General features: G+C 43.9%; 1 protein-coding gene across 1 annotated transcript in view; it reads left to right on the top strand.

Moving 5' to 3' along the window:
- lin9 (lin-9 DREAM MuvB core complex component) overlaps positions 1 to 13,953 on the top strand; it is a 178,639-nt gene extending 164,686 nt beyond the window's left edge. Inside the window, exons 14-15 of the mRNA XM_068019658.1 lie at positions 3,480 to 3,577; positions 12,592 to 13,953. Of these exons, the coding sequence (XP_067875759.1) occupies positions 3,480 to 3,577; positions 12,592 to 12,697 (204 nt within the window). The 3' untranslated portion in view covers positions 12,698 to 13,953. The remainder of the gene's footprint in view (positions 1 to 3,479; positions 3,578 to 12,591) is intronic.
- The last annotated feature ends 217 nt before the right edge of the window (positions 13,954 to 14,170 follow it).

Here is a 14,170-nt window from a genome sequence, read left to right as displayed (position 1 = left end):
ATCCTTTTTTGGTCCAAAATGGATAACCTCATACTTGTCCGCATTGAAATCCATCTGCCATAGTTTTGCCCATTCAACTAGTCTGTCAATATCTCTTTGCAATTTTATGCCATCATCTAAACTGTCTACAATGCCGCCTATCTGTGTATCATCAGCAAATTTGGATAGATGACTTACTATGCCATCATCCAAGTCGTTAATGAATAATGTGAATAATTGAGGCCCCAACACAGATCTCTGTGGGACACCACTAGTCACATCCTGCCAATCAGAGTACTTACCCATTATCCCCACTCTCTGTCGCCTACCACTCAACCAACCTCCTAACCATGTCAATCATTTGTCCTCAACCATGGGCTTCTACCTTAGTTAACAGTCTCTTATGTGGGACTTTATCAAATGCCTTCTGGAAGTCCATATAAATAACATCCATAGACATTCCCCTGTCCACTACTAAAATTTCTTCTTATTGATTTTGATGTCCCGTGCAAGTTTCCTTTCATAATCCCTTTTAGTGGATCTTATAAGCTGCTTTGTGACTCTTTGCTGGTCTTTGTATCAATCCCATTCAGCCGGATTTGTGACACATTTTGCATTTTCTATAAGCCCTTTCTTTTAATTTTATGCTATCCCTAATCTCTTTAGTTGTCCATGGCTGTTTTTTTCTGTGAAGTGGAGCTTTTTCCTCTCGGGTGTATACTCGCTCTGTATTTCGTTAAATGTTTCTTTAAATATTCTCCACTGTTCTTCAGTCATTCAACCCATTAACAGATCTACCCAGTTTACGTAGACAGTCTCTGTCTCATCCCGGTAAAGTCAGCCTTACCCAAGACTAAAATTCCAGTTCCGAAGAAGGGTCACTGACCTGAAACGTTAACTCTGCTTCTCTCTCCACAGATACTGCCAGACCTGCTGAGTGGTTCCAGCATTTCTTGTTTTTATTTCAGATTTACAGCATCCGCAGTATTTTGCTTTTATATTACTAAAATTCTAGTAGCGGATTTGTGCTTTTCACTTTCAAACGCTACCTTGAATTCGATCATGTTGTGATCACTATTTGATAAATGTTCACGCATAATTAGGCTATTAAAAATTTGGCTCATTACTCATAACTAAATCTAATATTGCCTGTCCCCTTGTTACATCTAGGACATATTGCTGTAGGAAACTATCCCGGACACATTCCAGAAATTCACTACCTTTCTGACAGGTGCTAGTCTGCCTCTCCCAATCTATGTGTAAGTTAAAATCGCCCATTAATACTACTCTGCCTTTGTTACACACTTGCCTAATTTGTGCATTTATACAATCTAACATCTCAGAACTGCTACCAGGGGGTCTATACACAACACCTATTACAGTTTTAGATCCTTTTCTGTTCCTCAATTCCACCCATAAGGTCTCCACTGGATTCTTTCCCCTCATTATATCCTCCCTCACCAATGAGGTGATATTATTTCTAATCAGTAAGGCTACTCCACTCCCTCTGCCATTTTCCCTGTCCCTCCTGTAAACTTTATAACCAGGTATATTTAGTTCCCAGTCCCGACCATCCTGCAGCCACGTCTCCGCAATGGCCACCACATCATAATCTTCCATTTGAATTTGCGCCTGCAGCTCATCTAGTTTATTCCTTTATACTCTGTGCATTTGTATATTTGGACTATACCCTCCTAATCTGTCCCTCAGCACTGATGCTTTATTCACCTGTTTATTATTTCTCTCTTTTGGTTTAACCAGTATACTTCTTGCAGTTTTGCCATTACTTGCAGTTTCGGGCTGGAGGAAGGTTTGTAGTGGAGTTCCTCAGGGGTCAGTGTTGGGACCCTTGCTTTTCCTGCTATATACTAATGACCTAGACCTTGGCGGAAAAGGCACAATTTCAAAGTTTGCAGATGGTACAAAACTTGGAAGCATTGTGAACTGAGAGGAGGATAGTGCAGAACTCCAAAAGGACATAGACAAATTGATGGAATGGGCAGCCAGGTGGCAGATGAAGTTCAATGTGGAAAAATGTAAAGTGATGCATTTTGGTAGGAAGAACATGGAGAGACAATATAGAATAAAGGGTACAATTCTAAAAGGGGTGCAGAAGCAGAGGAATAAAAACAAGAAATGCTGGAACCACTCAGCAGGTCTGGCAGCATCTGTGAAAAGAGAAGCAGAATTAACGTTTCGTGTCAGTGACCCTTCATCGGAACTGACAAATATTAGAAAAGTCACAGGTTATAAGCAAGTGAGGTGGGGGTGGGGCAAGAGATAACAAAGGAGGTCTAGATTGGACCAGGCCACATAGCTGACCAAAAGGTCACTGAGCAAAGGCAAACAATATGTTAATGGTGAAGCAGAGGAACCTGGATCTATATGTGCATAAGTCATATGACGGTGGCAGGACAGGTTGAGAGAGCAGTCAATAAAGCATGGAGTATCCTGGGCATTATTAATAGGGGCATAGAGTACAAGAACAAGGAAGTTTTGTTGAACTTGTATAATACACTAGTTTGGCCTCAGCTGGAGTATTGTGTCCAGTTCTGGGCACCACACTTTCGGAAAGATGTGAGAGCATTGAAGAGAGTACAGAAAAAATTCACGAGAATGGTTCCAGGGATGAGGAACTTCAGTTATGAAGATATATTAGAGAAGTTAGGGCTGTTTTCCTTAGAGAAGAGAAGGCTAAGAGGTGATTTGATAGAGGTATTCAAAATTATGAGGGGCCTGGACAGAGTAGATAGAGAGAAACTGTTCCCACTTGTGAAAGGAATGAGAACGAGAGGGCACAGATTTAAAATATTTGGTAAGAGAAGCAAAAGTGACATGAGAAAAAACTTTTTCACGCAACGAGTGGTTAAGGTCTGGAATGCACTGCCTGAGAGTGTGGTGGAGGCAGGTTCAATTGAAGCATTCAAAAGGGAATTAGACTCTTGTATGGAAATGAAGAATGTGCAGCGTTAAGGGGAGATGTTGGGGAAATTGAATTGAGTAAATTGCTCTTTCAGAGAGCCGGTGCGGACACAATGGGCCAAATGGCCTCCTTCTGCACTGTAACAATTCTGTGATTCTATGAGAAAAGCCATTGGACGCACGCCCAAAGGAGTGACGTGAAGGGTAGTGTCCTTGTCAAATGATTCATCAGGGGAGCTCCAATAGTTGTAAGGTGTACTGGGCTCCATCACCCACATCAAGGTGAGAAGAGAGTTTGTGTTGTGGCTAGAGTATGCAACTTCTCTCTCCTCTTGTCCCCTGCACTGTCTGCTAGCTACTTCCTCTTGGCATTTGATCTCTGATAAATGCTTGGATGGGCAGAGGTGTGAAGAAGCAGAACTGAAAGGTTGGGTTTTGATGAGCTGTCCTGCTGTCCGTCTCTCATTCCTTGACTTTCCTTTTGTTCTAGAACTAAAATCATTCACATTTTGTAAGATTTCAAGTACTGAATTTTTTTTTTTAATGGAACTAAACTTGTTAATCTTCCCTTCCTCCAGTGTCTGGCAGAAGGAGGGGACTTAAACTCTTTTGAATTCAAGTCATTGACGGACTCTTTGAATGACATCAAGAGCTCGATAGATGCTTCTAATATAAGGTAGGTGGAATGTGGTTTCCTTCCAACCAGTTTGACAATTTCAGCCATTAGGTTGCTGAGCCTTACAGATCAGCAAGAACACAAGAAATAGGAGCGGGTGTAGACCATATGGCCTGTTGAGCCTGATCCACCATTCAGTACAATCAAAATCCCAGAACCCGTCACTGGACTGTACTACGTTAGATGATGGCAAGACTGGGAGTGTCATAGACAGTCCCCACGTCCCTGGGTTAGGATTGGGAAAAGTCTGCCACAGTTCCTGCCCCTAATGCCTATCGAGTGACCCAGGTGAGGATTTACTTGTGATACTGTTCACAGTTCATCAGCCTGCTGGCATGTACTGTCATGGCTGATGTGGACCTATTGGGCATGGTACTGCTGGAGAGCCCTCGTTAAACTATATCACAGAATGGCACGATCTTTTTGATGAGAAAAGGCAAGGACATAGAGAGAGAGCCTGCCACAGTCAAAACCTTGTGGGTGGGTGCATGGGTCCTAAACAGGTAGAAATGGACTGGGTTAGGTGTAGGACACAGGGTAGTTTGTCTAAACCATGAGATACATTTAGTTACAGTGCAGTTTGGAGTGGTATTAGGTGAAGCTCCAGTATAATTGGCATTCCTGACATTCTGATCTGTGAGAGGATTTGAATGCCTCCTTCTTTGTGGTAAGGAAGAGACCATTTTGCGTGTGCGCGAGTTAACCTGTTGCTTTAATAAATTCCTTTTTCTCTATCTCTCAAAGTAGCCCAATACTGAAGTGAATGAAGTGCAGGGCTGTCGCTAAAGGCCTGCTCAGGTCAGGGAAAAAAAACTTGACCTGAACCTGACGGAACCACCTCAGACCCGAGCCCGACCCGGCCCGAGTCCTTCCATTTTTTCCCGCGCCCGACCCGACCACCAGAATGTTCACTTTACCTACCTTCCCATTCCGAATCCGTTTTCTACTTTTTCAGTTTGTGCAGATGCAACAAAAACTGTAATTGGACTTGAAAGGTTGTTTGAAAAGATGAAGATTAGAGTCACGAAGTCAGTGATTGTTTGGTCACGAGTTAAACAGAAACCCATGGCGTTGTGCCCAGACAGGTTGTGCCACATTGTATGTGTGTAGACTAGAATCCTGACAGTGATCATTTTATATTTTTTATATAAATACTGTATATTTTATAATCATCACTCAGGACCTTTCTGGTCTCTGCATCTCAGCTGCTCACTGGATAAACTCACAGCAAGTATTTCAACCTGTAAAGCAGGAGTCTAGGTAATGTATAATATTTTCTGAGCCTTCGGGCAGTTGCTGTGTTTATTTTAAGCAATGCAGATACTGGTACAATGTGGCACAACCTGTCTGGGCACAACTGCACGGGTTTCTGTTTAACTCGTGACCAATCACTGACTTCGTGGCGCCAATCTTCATCTTTTTAAATAACCTTTCAAGTCCAATTAATACTGTGTGTGTCCGACCCAACCCGAGCCCAAAAGCCGGACCTGGAAGAGCAACTCGACCCGAACCCGACACGTGCTGATTCTGTTAATGGCTCTCTCTTCTCAGCAAGTGTCCCTTCCCTTTGAAATCTGTCGTCATCACCCACATTCTCAAAAAGCCCATCCTTAACCCTCTGTCCTTGCAAACTACCGTCCCCATCTCCAACTTTCCTCTCCAAAGTCTTGAATGTGTTGTCGCCTCCCGAAACGTGCCCATCTTTCCCGGAACTCCATATTTGAGTTCCTCCAATCAGGTCTCCACCCCTGTCACAGTACTGAAACTGCTCTTATCAAAGTCACAAATTACATCCTCGTCCTTCTCGACCTGTCTGCAGCTTTTGAGACGGTTGACCACACCTCTCCTCCATTGTCCACCTGGGTGGGACTGCCTTCACCTGATTCTACTCTTCCTACTCAGTTGTAGCCAGAGAATCACCTGCAATGGCTTCGCTTCCCACTCGCACGCTGTTGTCTCTGGTATCCCCCAAGGATCTATCCTTGGCCACCTCCTATTTCTCATCTACTTAGTGCCCCTTGGTGACAGCATCCAAAAACACACCATCAGTTTCCACGTGTACATTGCTGACAGCCAGCTCTACCTCATCACCAGCTCTCTGGACCCCTCCTCTGCCTCTCTGTTGTCATGCTGCTTGTCTGGCAGCCCGTCTTGGATGAGCCGCAATTTCCTTCATTTAAATATTGAGTGAGAAGACCAAAGTCTTTGGTTCCTACCACAAACTCCTTTCCATAGGCACTGACAGCATCCTTCTCCCTGCTCACTATTTGAGGCTGAATGAGACCATTCGCAACCTTGGCATCCTATTTGACCAGAAGCTAAGCTTCCGATCATAAATACTCTTCATAAGCAAAGCCTACTTTTGTCTCAGTAACATCGGCTTATCTTCTCCCTTCTCTCAGCTCATCTGCTGCTGAAACTTTCATCTATGCCTTCATTACCTCTAGACTTAAGTATTCCAATGCTGAACTGGTCAGCCTCCCATCTTCCATCCTCTATAAACATGAACTCATCCAAAACTGCTGCCCATAAACCTAACTCGCACCAAGTCCTATTCACCCTCCACCCCTACTCGCTGACCTACTTTGACTCCTGGTCCGGTAACGCCTTTATTTTAAAAATTCTCATCCTTGTTTTCAAACCCCTCCATGGCCTCACCTTTCTTTATCTCTATAATCCGCCCAGCTTTACAAGCCTCCAAGATGTCTGCACTCCTCAAATTCCAGCATGAAAACAGAATATGCTGGAAATACTCAGCAGGTCAGGCAGTATCTGTGGAGAGAGAAGCAGAGTGAACATTTCAGATTGATGGCCTTTCCAGATGTCCTTTCTACCATCTTGCATATCCCCAATTTTAAGCTCACCAGAATTGGCCGCTGTTACGAATAGGCAGTTACATTTTTTTCTTCTGTACAAATTTCCCTGATTTTTCAACCACCTGTCTGGAACGAGATTAGTGATTGAATTTCTTTTCCCTCCTTTAAACCCTAATAATAAATGACTGCTTCAACAACACAGATTTTAAAGTTAAAACAAAGAAGTAGGGTTTACTAACACACTCTTAAACTCAAGAAGAGGTTTAACTTCGCCATGCACGCTTACAAACATTCAGGGAAAAGTTAAAGGCATTTTTTTTTAAAAGCAAGGACATTTATTAAATAGAAACTTATCTTAACAACTAGCTAATATGGATTTCAGTTAAAACTAGTGTCCACTGATTAGAAATGCCAAATAGAGGAGGAGCTGTTGGAGATATCTCATCTCTTTTGCAAATTCTTTTTTCTTTGCACTCTCAAAGGTGATAATGGAGAGAGCTAAATTGCTGCAGTCACCAATGGGTAGGAAACGGGTAGAAATCAGACCTTTTTTGCTGTTACTGCAGCTTGTCTTCAGGGTGGTTTGTTACTTGCTGGATTTTTCAAAGTGTGGCTTCTCTTTAATATTTGTTGTTGAAAAGGCCTTAGAGAGAAAGGCCAATGCAGCTTGAAGGCAGGCTTTGGCTTCTTGCAAGGAGATGTGTCTCTAGCACAAGGCAGCTGTATAATGGAGGATAGGCTGTACTCACAAACGGTTACAGTTTCGAGTCCACACAGGTTGGATAGGGATCTCCTGGGTCCTAAAGCTAAACTCTTCTCAAGTGGCTGTTCCACCTGACCCCTCTCCTCCTTTTGACAATCAGAATACATAAGTACAAACTTAAAACATGCTGTATAAAATGGCAGTGGACATTAATACTCAAATGCACAACATATAATTTATAAGGGGGTTTGCATCCATTCGTGAATTCTACTTCATTTTTTTCTTTACATGGTTTTCAAAGAAGTAAAGGGGTTTTCATTCAATCGCTCATTTATACTTAAATAATTGCTGAAGGCTGGGGGCACTAATACGGGCTCATTCACAAATATGCTTTCAATTTTTTTTAAGCCCCTTCTGGCACGCCTCTGTCAATTTCAGCTTTGTGTTTTGTGTCGGTGCCTCTAATAGTGAGATGGCTAGCGTGCTTAGGTTTGGGACCAGCTTTTGGTTCTCAGCGCCGTATGGATTCCTCAAGCTGCAGAACATTAGTGTCTAATACAGTGGAATGATTTCTGGAAGGCAAGTTGTCAGCAGACCTTCCTGGTTTCAGCATTTCTTCCTGAATAGTGTCAGGTACAGGTACAGTGACAAAACTAGCAGAAACAGAGAAAATCCCATTATTCCCTTGGTTCAATGTCTTCACTTTTTGTTCTGATTGCTTGACACTATTCTGATAAAATTCAGGTAGGTCTGTGCTCTTTCTGTGACTGTCTGTGCAAGCAGATTCACCAAGCCGGATGAGCTGATTGATGGATTCAGCTCCATCTCAATCCCAGGTAGGGACAGAAGATGAGCAGGCTTTTGATGAATGTGCTCCTGCTCCAGGTACTCCCTCTTTGTATGAGTTCCCTAATTCCTCTTGAAGCAAACTTGTAATTACAGATATTGCTTCACTAGACAGCAAGTCAGGATCACCTGGAGAAAGCCTTGAGAGTGTCACCTTTGTAGGAGTGTTTTCACACATCTCTGGAAAATTATGAACAATGGATGCTTGGTCCAGTTTCTGACTGGCCATTAATGTTGGATTTGCTGTATGAGAGCTCGTCTGATAACTGGTCAGATGCGCACCTTGAACTGTAGACTCATGTTCTGCAGGGTGGTAAGGAGTCTGCAGGGGAATAGCAGGCAATAGAGGTCCATTCAGCGTCGGGACCAGGACAACAGGAAAGCTCCAACCACTTCGGCCAGGCTTGACTACATCCTTATCCAGCATGTACTGGATTTCCTGTCTAACCTCAGCGAGCTTGTTGGGGCTCAGCTGGCAGGGGTCCCACCTGACTGGTGGCATGTCTCCCAGATCCACTCCGCAAACTGCTAGGGTGATGCACCCTGGCTGATCATTACAGATCTTTTTGAATATTTTTAGCAGTGTGGACATGTCCTTTCGCTGCTCTTGTGTTAGGGGTGTCCGCCGGGTGGTTAAGCCTTTTAAGACTTCAGCATTTGTCAATTTGGTAGCCAGGGGTTCAACCGGGGTGTCTCCTCCTCGACTGACTCCTCCTGGCTGCCCTCAGTATTTCCACCCTCTGGGGTGCAAACACTCAAGGGTTGACTGGGCTTGGTTTTAGGTAATGGTTAGCATGGGCTATCCTTAAAATTCCTGGCTGGTATTTTGGGGGCACTGCAATTTGGTGGAGCACTGTCCACTCTTCCACCGCAGGTCTCCCAGGAGATCTCCACTATCGCATTACCACCCCATCTTGTACGTAGTAACACTCAGGGATCAGAGTGGCCTCTGCCTCAGGACAAGCAATCTGTGATACGCGCTTCATTTCAGGATCTGCCTGTTGGTTGTCAATTAGGGAGGCTCGGCTGATCACCTCCTCCCCTTCAGATAGGTCCTTAAAGAAAGTTTCAGCTAACCAGACCTCCGGCTCATCCAGCTGGGGCACTGCTTTGCTTTCAACTAATCTGGCTTGGGGCTGAGTCACTACACAATCGGGGAAGATCCCTGGTACTTCCTCCCATAGTTGTTCAGTTTCACTGGGCTAGTCTAGAATTGTAGGAGTTGCTATTATCTTGCTACCAGCCAAATCATTTCCCAGTAGGAAATCTATCCCTGCTACCTGTAATTCTGGGACAATTCCTATGGTTCTGGGGCCTGAGACTAGGTCGCACTGTCGGTGGACTCGATGGAGGGGAACAGACAGGTAACCTTCTCCCACTCCACTGATCAGGACCTTGGCTTTCACGGAGGTTTCAGGGGAAGGTTTAGGCTGTTCTCTAACATTAAAGACTGAGTCACCCCTGTATCCCTGAGCAGTACAATGGACTTGCTCATCTCCTGGAAAGGGTAGAGGGACACAGTTCCTCCGAGGATAAAACTCCGATAACGCTCGTGGATTTTGTCCAGTCCAGCGATGCAAAGGAAAATACCCTCAGAGGGTATAGGCTCCACCGTGAGGGCCTCTGCCGGTCATGCTACACTTGTTACTGGGGTATCTTCTTTGGGACTGCCCTTGCGGAGACCTATTCGACCCACTGGTTTTCTCTTTAGCCTCTAGCATTCTGACCTGGAGTGATCCACTTTGTTGCCGTGGGAGCACACTGGTCTCTGGGGCTTCTCTTTGAGGGCTTGGGGTGGACTCTTTGTACCCTTGTTTGTATTCCCCTTTCCAGGTCTGGTTCTCTTTTTATCCCACTCTCCCTTCTTATCCTTCCACTGTTTTGGGGGTGGCTTTGTAAGGATCTGCCTGAGTTGAGAGGCCTATGTGTGAGGTCATAGCTATCGGCAGCAACTGCAGCCTCTCTCGCTGTGTGGACTCTCTGCCCCTCTTAGGTTGGGAAGGTAGGCAATTTTTAAACTCCTCCAGCAACATTAGCTTGCATAATTGCTCATAAGTGTGCTGTATTTTTACAGATTAGACCCACCAGTTAAAAGTGTTTTGCTTTCACCTTTTCAATTCCAAATAACTCTGCATGGGTTTCTTTTGAGCAGTTCTGAATTGCTGGTGATATGCCTCTGGGACCAACTCATATATGCAGTAAAGACGGCAGCTTTGGTCTGCTCGTAATTAGCAGATATTTCAGGGGTCAGCATAGAATAGACCTCTTGAGCCTTCCCTGTTAACTGACCCTGAATCATGAGAGTCCACATTTCTTGTGGCCATCGTAGCTGTCCTGCTACTTTCTCAAAAGTAGCAAAAATGGATTCCACCTCAGTCTCTCCAAATTTTGGTAAGAACTTAGCATACTTCGGGGCCTCGAAGCCTGATTCTGGGTTAGGGAGATTTGGGCGGTTACCGGGTGGACATTTTCCCCAGCAGCCTCCAAAGTCTCTCCTCACTCTCTCTGCTTGAGCCTTCAACTCCATTTCCAATTCTTGTAGCTGGAAAACCCTTTCTCTCTCCTTTCTTTGTCTCTCTCCTCTTTTTCTCTCTTCTCTCTCTCTCTCTTTCCTTTTCTCCCTCTCTCTTTCCTTTTCTCTCTCTCTCTTTCCTTTTCTCTCTCTCTCTCTCTCTTTTTCCCCTTTCCTGAAACTCCAGTTCTATCCTGGTTTTGCCAGTTCCATTCTGGCCATGGGAGATGGTTCAGTTTCAGGAGTTAATTCCTCATCTAAATGTTCCAGAATGGGTCTGTGTCCTATGTGCTCAGCCAGCACTTTTAGGAGCTCAGTTCGTTTCACCTTTCTGGACGGTTTCACTTGTATCTCCCCAGTTATAGTTTTTAACTGGTCTGTACTCAGAGTTGCCAGCATTTCAGCAGTTACATCACCTTCTCCAAAAACATCTTGGAATCAAAATGTGCCATTTTCTAATGTTCAAGTAAGAAAGTTCTTTGCCGCAGTCATTTATTTATCTCAACAATCTTTTTAGTTACCATATTTTCCCCTTTTAGCTTCCAATCAGTTCATTTTAATTTCTGATTCAGCTCGTTTCTTAAATTTGGCCGTTCGTGGGTTTATCCCAGGACCTGAGCTCCCAATTTCTATGTTATGAAAGGGCAGTTAAATTTTTTTTCTTCTGTACAGATTTCCCTGTTTTTCAACCACCTGTCTGTAACTATATTAGTGATTGAATTTCTTTTCTCTCCCTTAAACCCTAATAATAAATGACTGCTTCAACAACACATATTTTAAAGTTAAAACAATGAAGTAGGGTTTATTAACACACTCCTAAATTCAGGAAGGGGTTTAACTTCACCATGCATGCTTACAAACATTCAGGGAAAAGTTAACGGCATATAAAAAAGCAAGGACATTTATTAAATAGAAACTTATCTTAACTACTAGCTAATATGGATTTCAGTTAAAACTAGTGTCCATGAATATCAAAAGAAAGTGTCCAAAAGTTGGAGACCACCGATTAGAAATGCCAAATAGAGGAGCTATTGGAGATATCTCTTCTCTTGCAAATTTCTTTTTCTTTGCACTCTCAAAGGTGATAATGGAGACAGCTAAATTGCCGAAGACACCTTCTTTTAGATGGAAAGGAATAGGTAGAAATCAGACCTTTTCTGTTGTTACTGCAGTTTGTCTTCGGATTGGTTTGTTTCTTGCTGGATTTTTCAAAGTGGCTTCTCTTTAATTTTTCTTGTTGAAAAATGGGCGGCACAGTGGTGCAGTGGTTAGTACCGCAGCCTCACAGCTTCAGCGACCCGGGTTCGGTTCTGGGTACTGCCTGTGCGGAGTTTGCAAGTTCTCCCTGTGTCTGCGTGGGTTTCCTCCGGGTGTTCCGGTTTCCTCCCACAGCCAAAAGACTTGCAGGTTGATGGGTAAATTGGCCATTGTAAATTGCCCCTAGTGTAGTTCGGTTGTAGGAGAATGGTGGGGATATGGTAGGGAATATGGGATTAATGTAAGATTAGTATAAATGGGTGGTTGTTGGTCGTCACAGACTTGGGGGCCAAAGGGCCTGTTTCAGTGCTGTATCTCTCTATGACTATGAAAAGGCCTTGGAGAGAAAAGTCAATGCACCTTGAAGACAGGCTGTGGCTTCTTGCAAGGAGAAGTGTCTTTAGCACACGGCAGCTGTAAAATAGAGGACAGGCTGTACTCTCAAACGGTTATAGTTTCGAGTCCACACAGGTTGGATAGGGATCTCCTGGGTCCTAAAGCTAAACTCTTCTCAAGTGGCTGTCCCACCTGACCTCTCGTCCATTTTGACAATCAACACAGAAATACAAATTTAAATCATGCTGCATAAAGTGGCGGTTGACATTAATACTCAAATGCACAACATAATTCGTGACACCGTGCCTTCAGCTGCCAAGATTCTAAGCTCTAAAATTCTCTCCCTCAACCTCTCCACCCCTCGACCTTTCTCCTCCTTTAAGACCTTCCTTAAAACCTACCTCTTTGACCCACTCTTTGGTCACCCGTCCTAATATCTCCTTATATGGCTGTTAAAATTTTTCTGATTATGCTCCTGTGAAGCGCCTCAAGATGTTTGATGATGTTAAAGGCACAATATAAATACAAGTTATTATTTCTATAGCTGCTTCCAAAACAACGTAGAAATTCACGTCGCCCATATTCAGAGCGGCCTCAGCCAGATGGGAAACCTCCATGCCTTCACCGCCAACAACACCAACAGGGATTGAAGGAAACCCATTAACCCCTGTCCGGACAGTCGCATGGGACAGTTGTAAGGTCAGCCCGTGAATGGCAGAAGGAAAGGTTTTTTTTAAAAAAAATAACTCAAACACATATAAGAGGAAGAGCAATTTCCATGCTCTTTCTCAGTACTTTTTTCATTAAATATGTAGCGCAGCACCCTGAGTTTTCCAGGAATCTGATTTATTTTTGTATGTTTTGTCATTTAAAGGTTTATTACTCATGCTTTCTCTAACTGTAAATATTAACTGTAAACTGAAGTAGATATCGAATCGACTCATGAGGGATGTCGAGCTGAATTATGTAAAAATGTAAATAGTTTTTACTTTTAAAAACACAAAAAAAAAGTGTTGTGACAGCGATGTCCTGATGTACTGGTTGCATCTTCCAGTCCTGGAGTTCCATGGTGCTCAAATATTCCTCTTCTGCCTCTATTTTCCTTCCCCACCCTTCAGAACAGGCTTGAGTGACTTGCCTACACCTCCAGTCAAAAGGTTTAGGCATTGTAGCACCATCACCAGATTGCGTTCTGTCACTGGTTTTGAACAGCAAATCAAGAGCTCTTTAACCCGTGTTGGCCGAGCAAGTGGCCACCACTCCCAGCAAAAGAATGTAGCAGCTTTTCAAGTGAGGTGCCACTCAAAGGCAAGTGGCTGAACGGAGAAGAGGGGAGAGAGAGAGCGAGAGAGCATAAAAGGATGCCTTGAGGTTCCCCTTTGTCCTCCTCTCAAAGCTGAAGTCTTTGTCCTCTGTTCAGAACAGACCAGAAGATCCCAGACTCAATTCTCTGGTACTAAGTCAGTGGCGGTACAGAGGAGGAAGGCGTTATAATTGGCTTGGACTCTCAATTGTCTAGCAAAGGGCTGTTTGAAGTGAGTGTGCGTGTGTGTGGTTGTGGGGGTGGGGTGGGGAGCTGGACAAGAACAGGCTTGTTCTCAGCTGTGATGCTAAGTCCAATTCTGGTCTTGCCTCACATTCTTCGCGCTGCCACTTCCAACAGTGACGCTCCCATTCGGGTATGAATAATGGGTCCTGCCTGTGGAGCCGTACCTCAGTGAGGAGTTGATTTCTTTGAGGGAGGAGGAGGAGTTGGTACTGTCAGATGTTGAAAAATGTCTAACTTCTTGTGTCTGCGAAACTCTCTCTCTTCCCCACCCTGCAAACAAGTACTTTATTCTGACAATTGGGACTGTCCTCATGAAAATAATTTGAAGCTGTCTTGTCCCACACTCTGCCCCACACTCCCCATTCTTTCTCCTTCCACCCCCTCGCTCCCACGATCACAGGACTGTCGATGCAAGTGATGCAGGGGAGCAAGCCTGTCATGTGAAAGTTGGTTGTTTTTTAAAGTGTTTAAATGTTTATATTGTAATGAGTGGATAAATAAATGTTTCCAGTTTAATGTAGATTACTGTAAAGTTTTGAATCTTTAATAAATTTCCAATTTGAAGAGCAAGTTT

Source organism: Heterodontus francisci, chromosome 3 (assembly GCF_036365525.1).
Source record: "Heterodontus francisci isolate sHetFra1 chromosome 3, sHetFra1.hap1, whole genome shotgun sequence".
Taxonomy (NCBI): domain Eukaryota; kingdom Metazoa; phylum Chordata; class Chondrichthyes; order Heterodontiformes; family Heterodontidae; genus Heterodontus; species Heterodontus francisci.
Note: the sequence above shows the minus strand (reverse complement) of the source record. Positions and strands in the feature narration are given on the sequence as shown.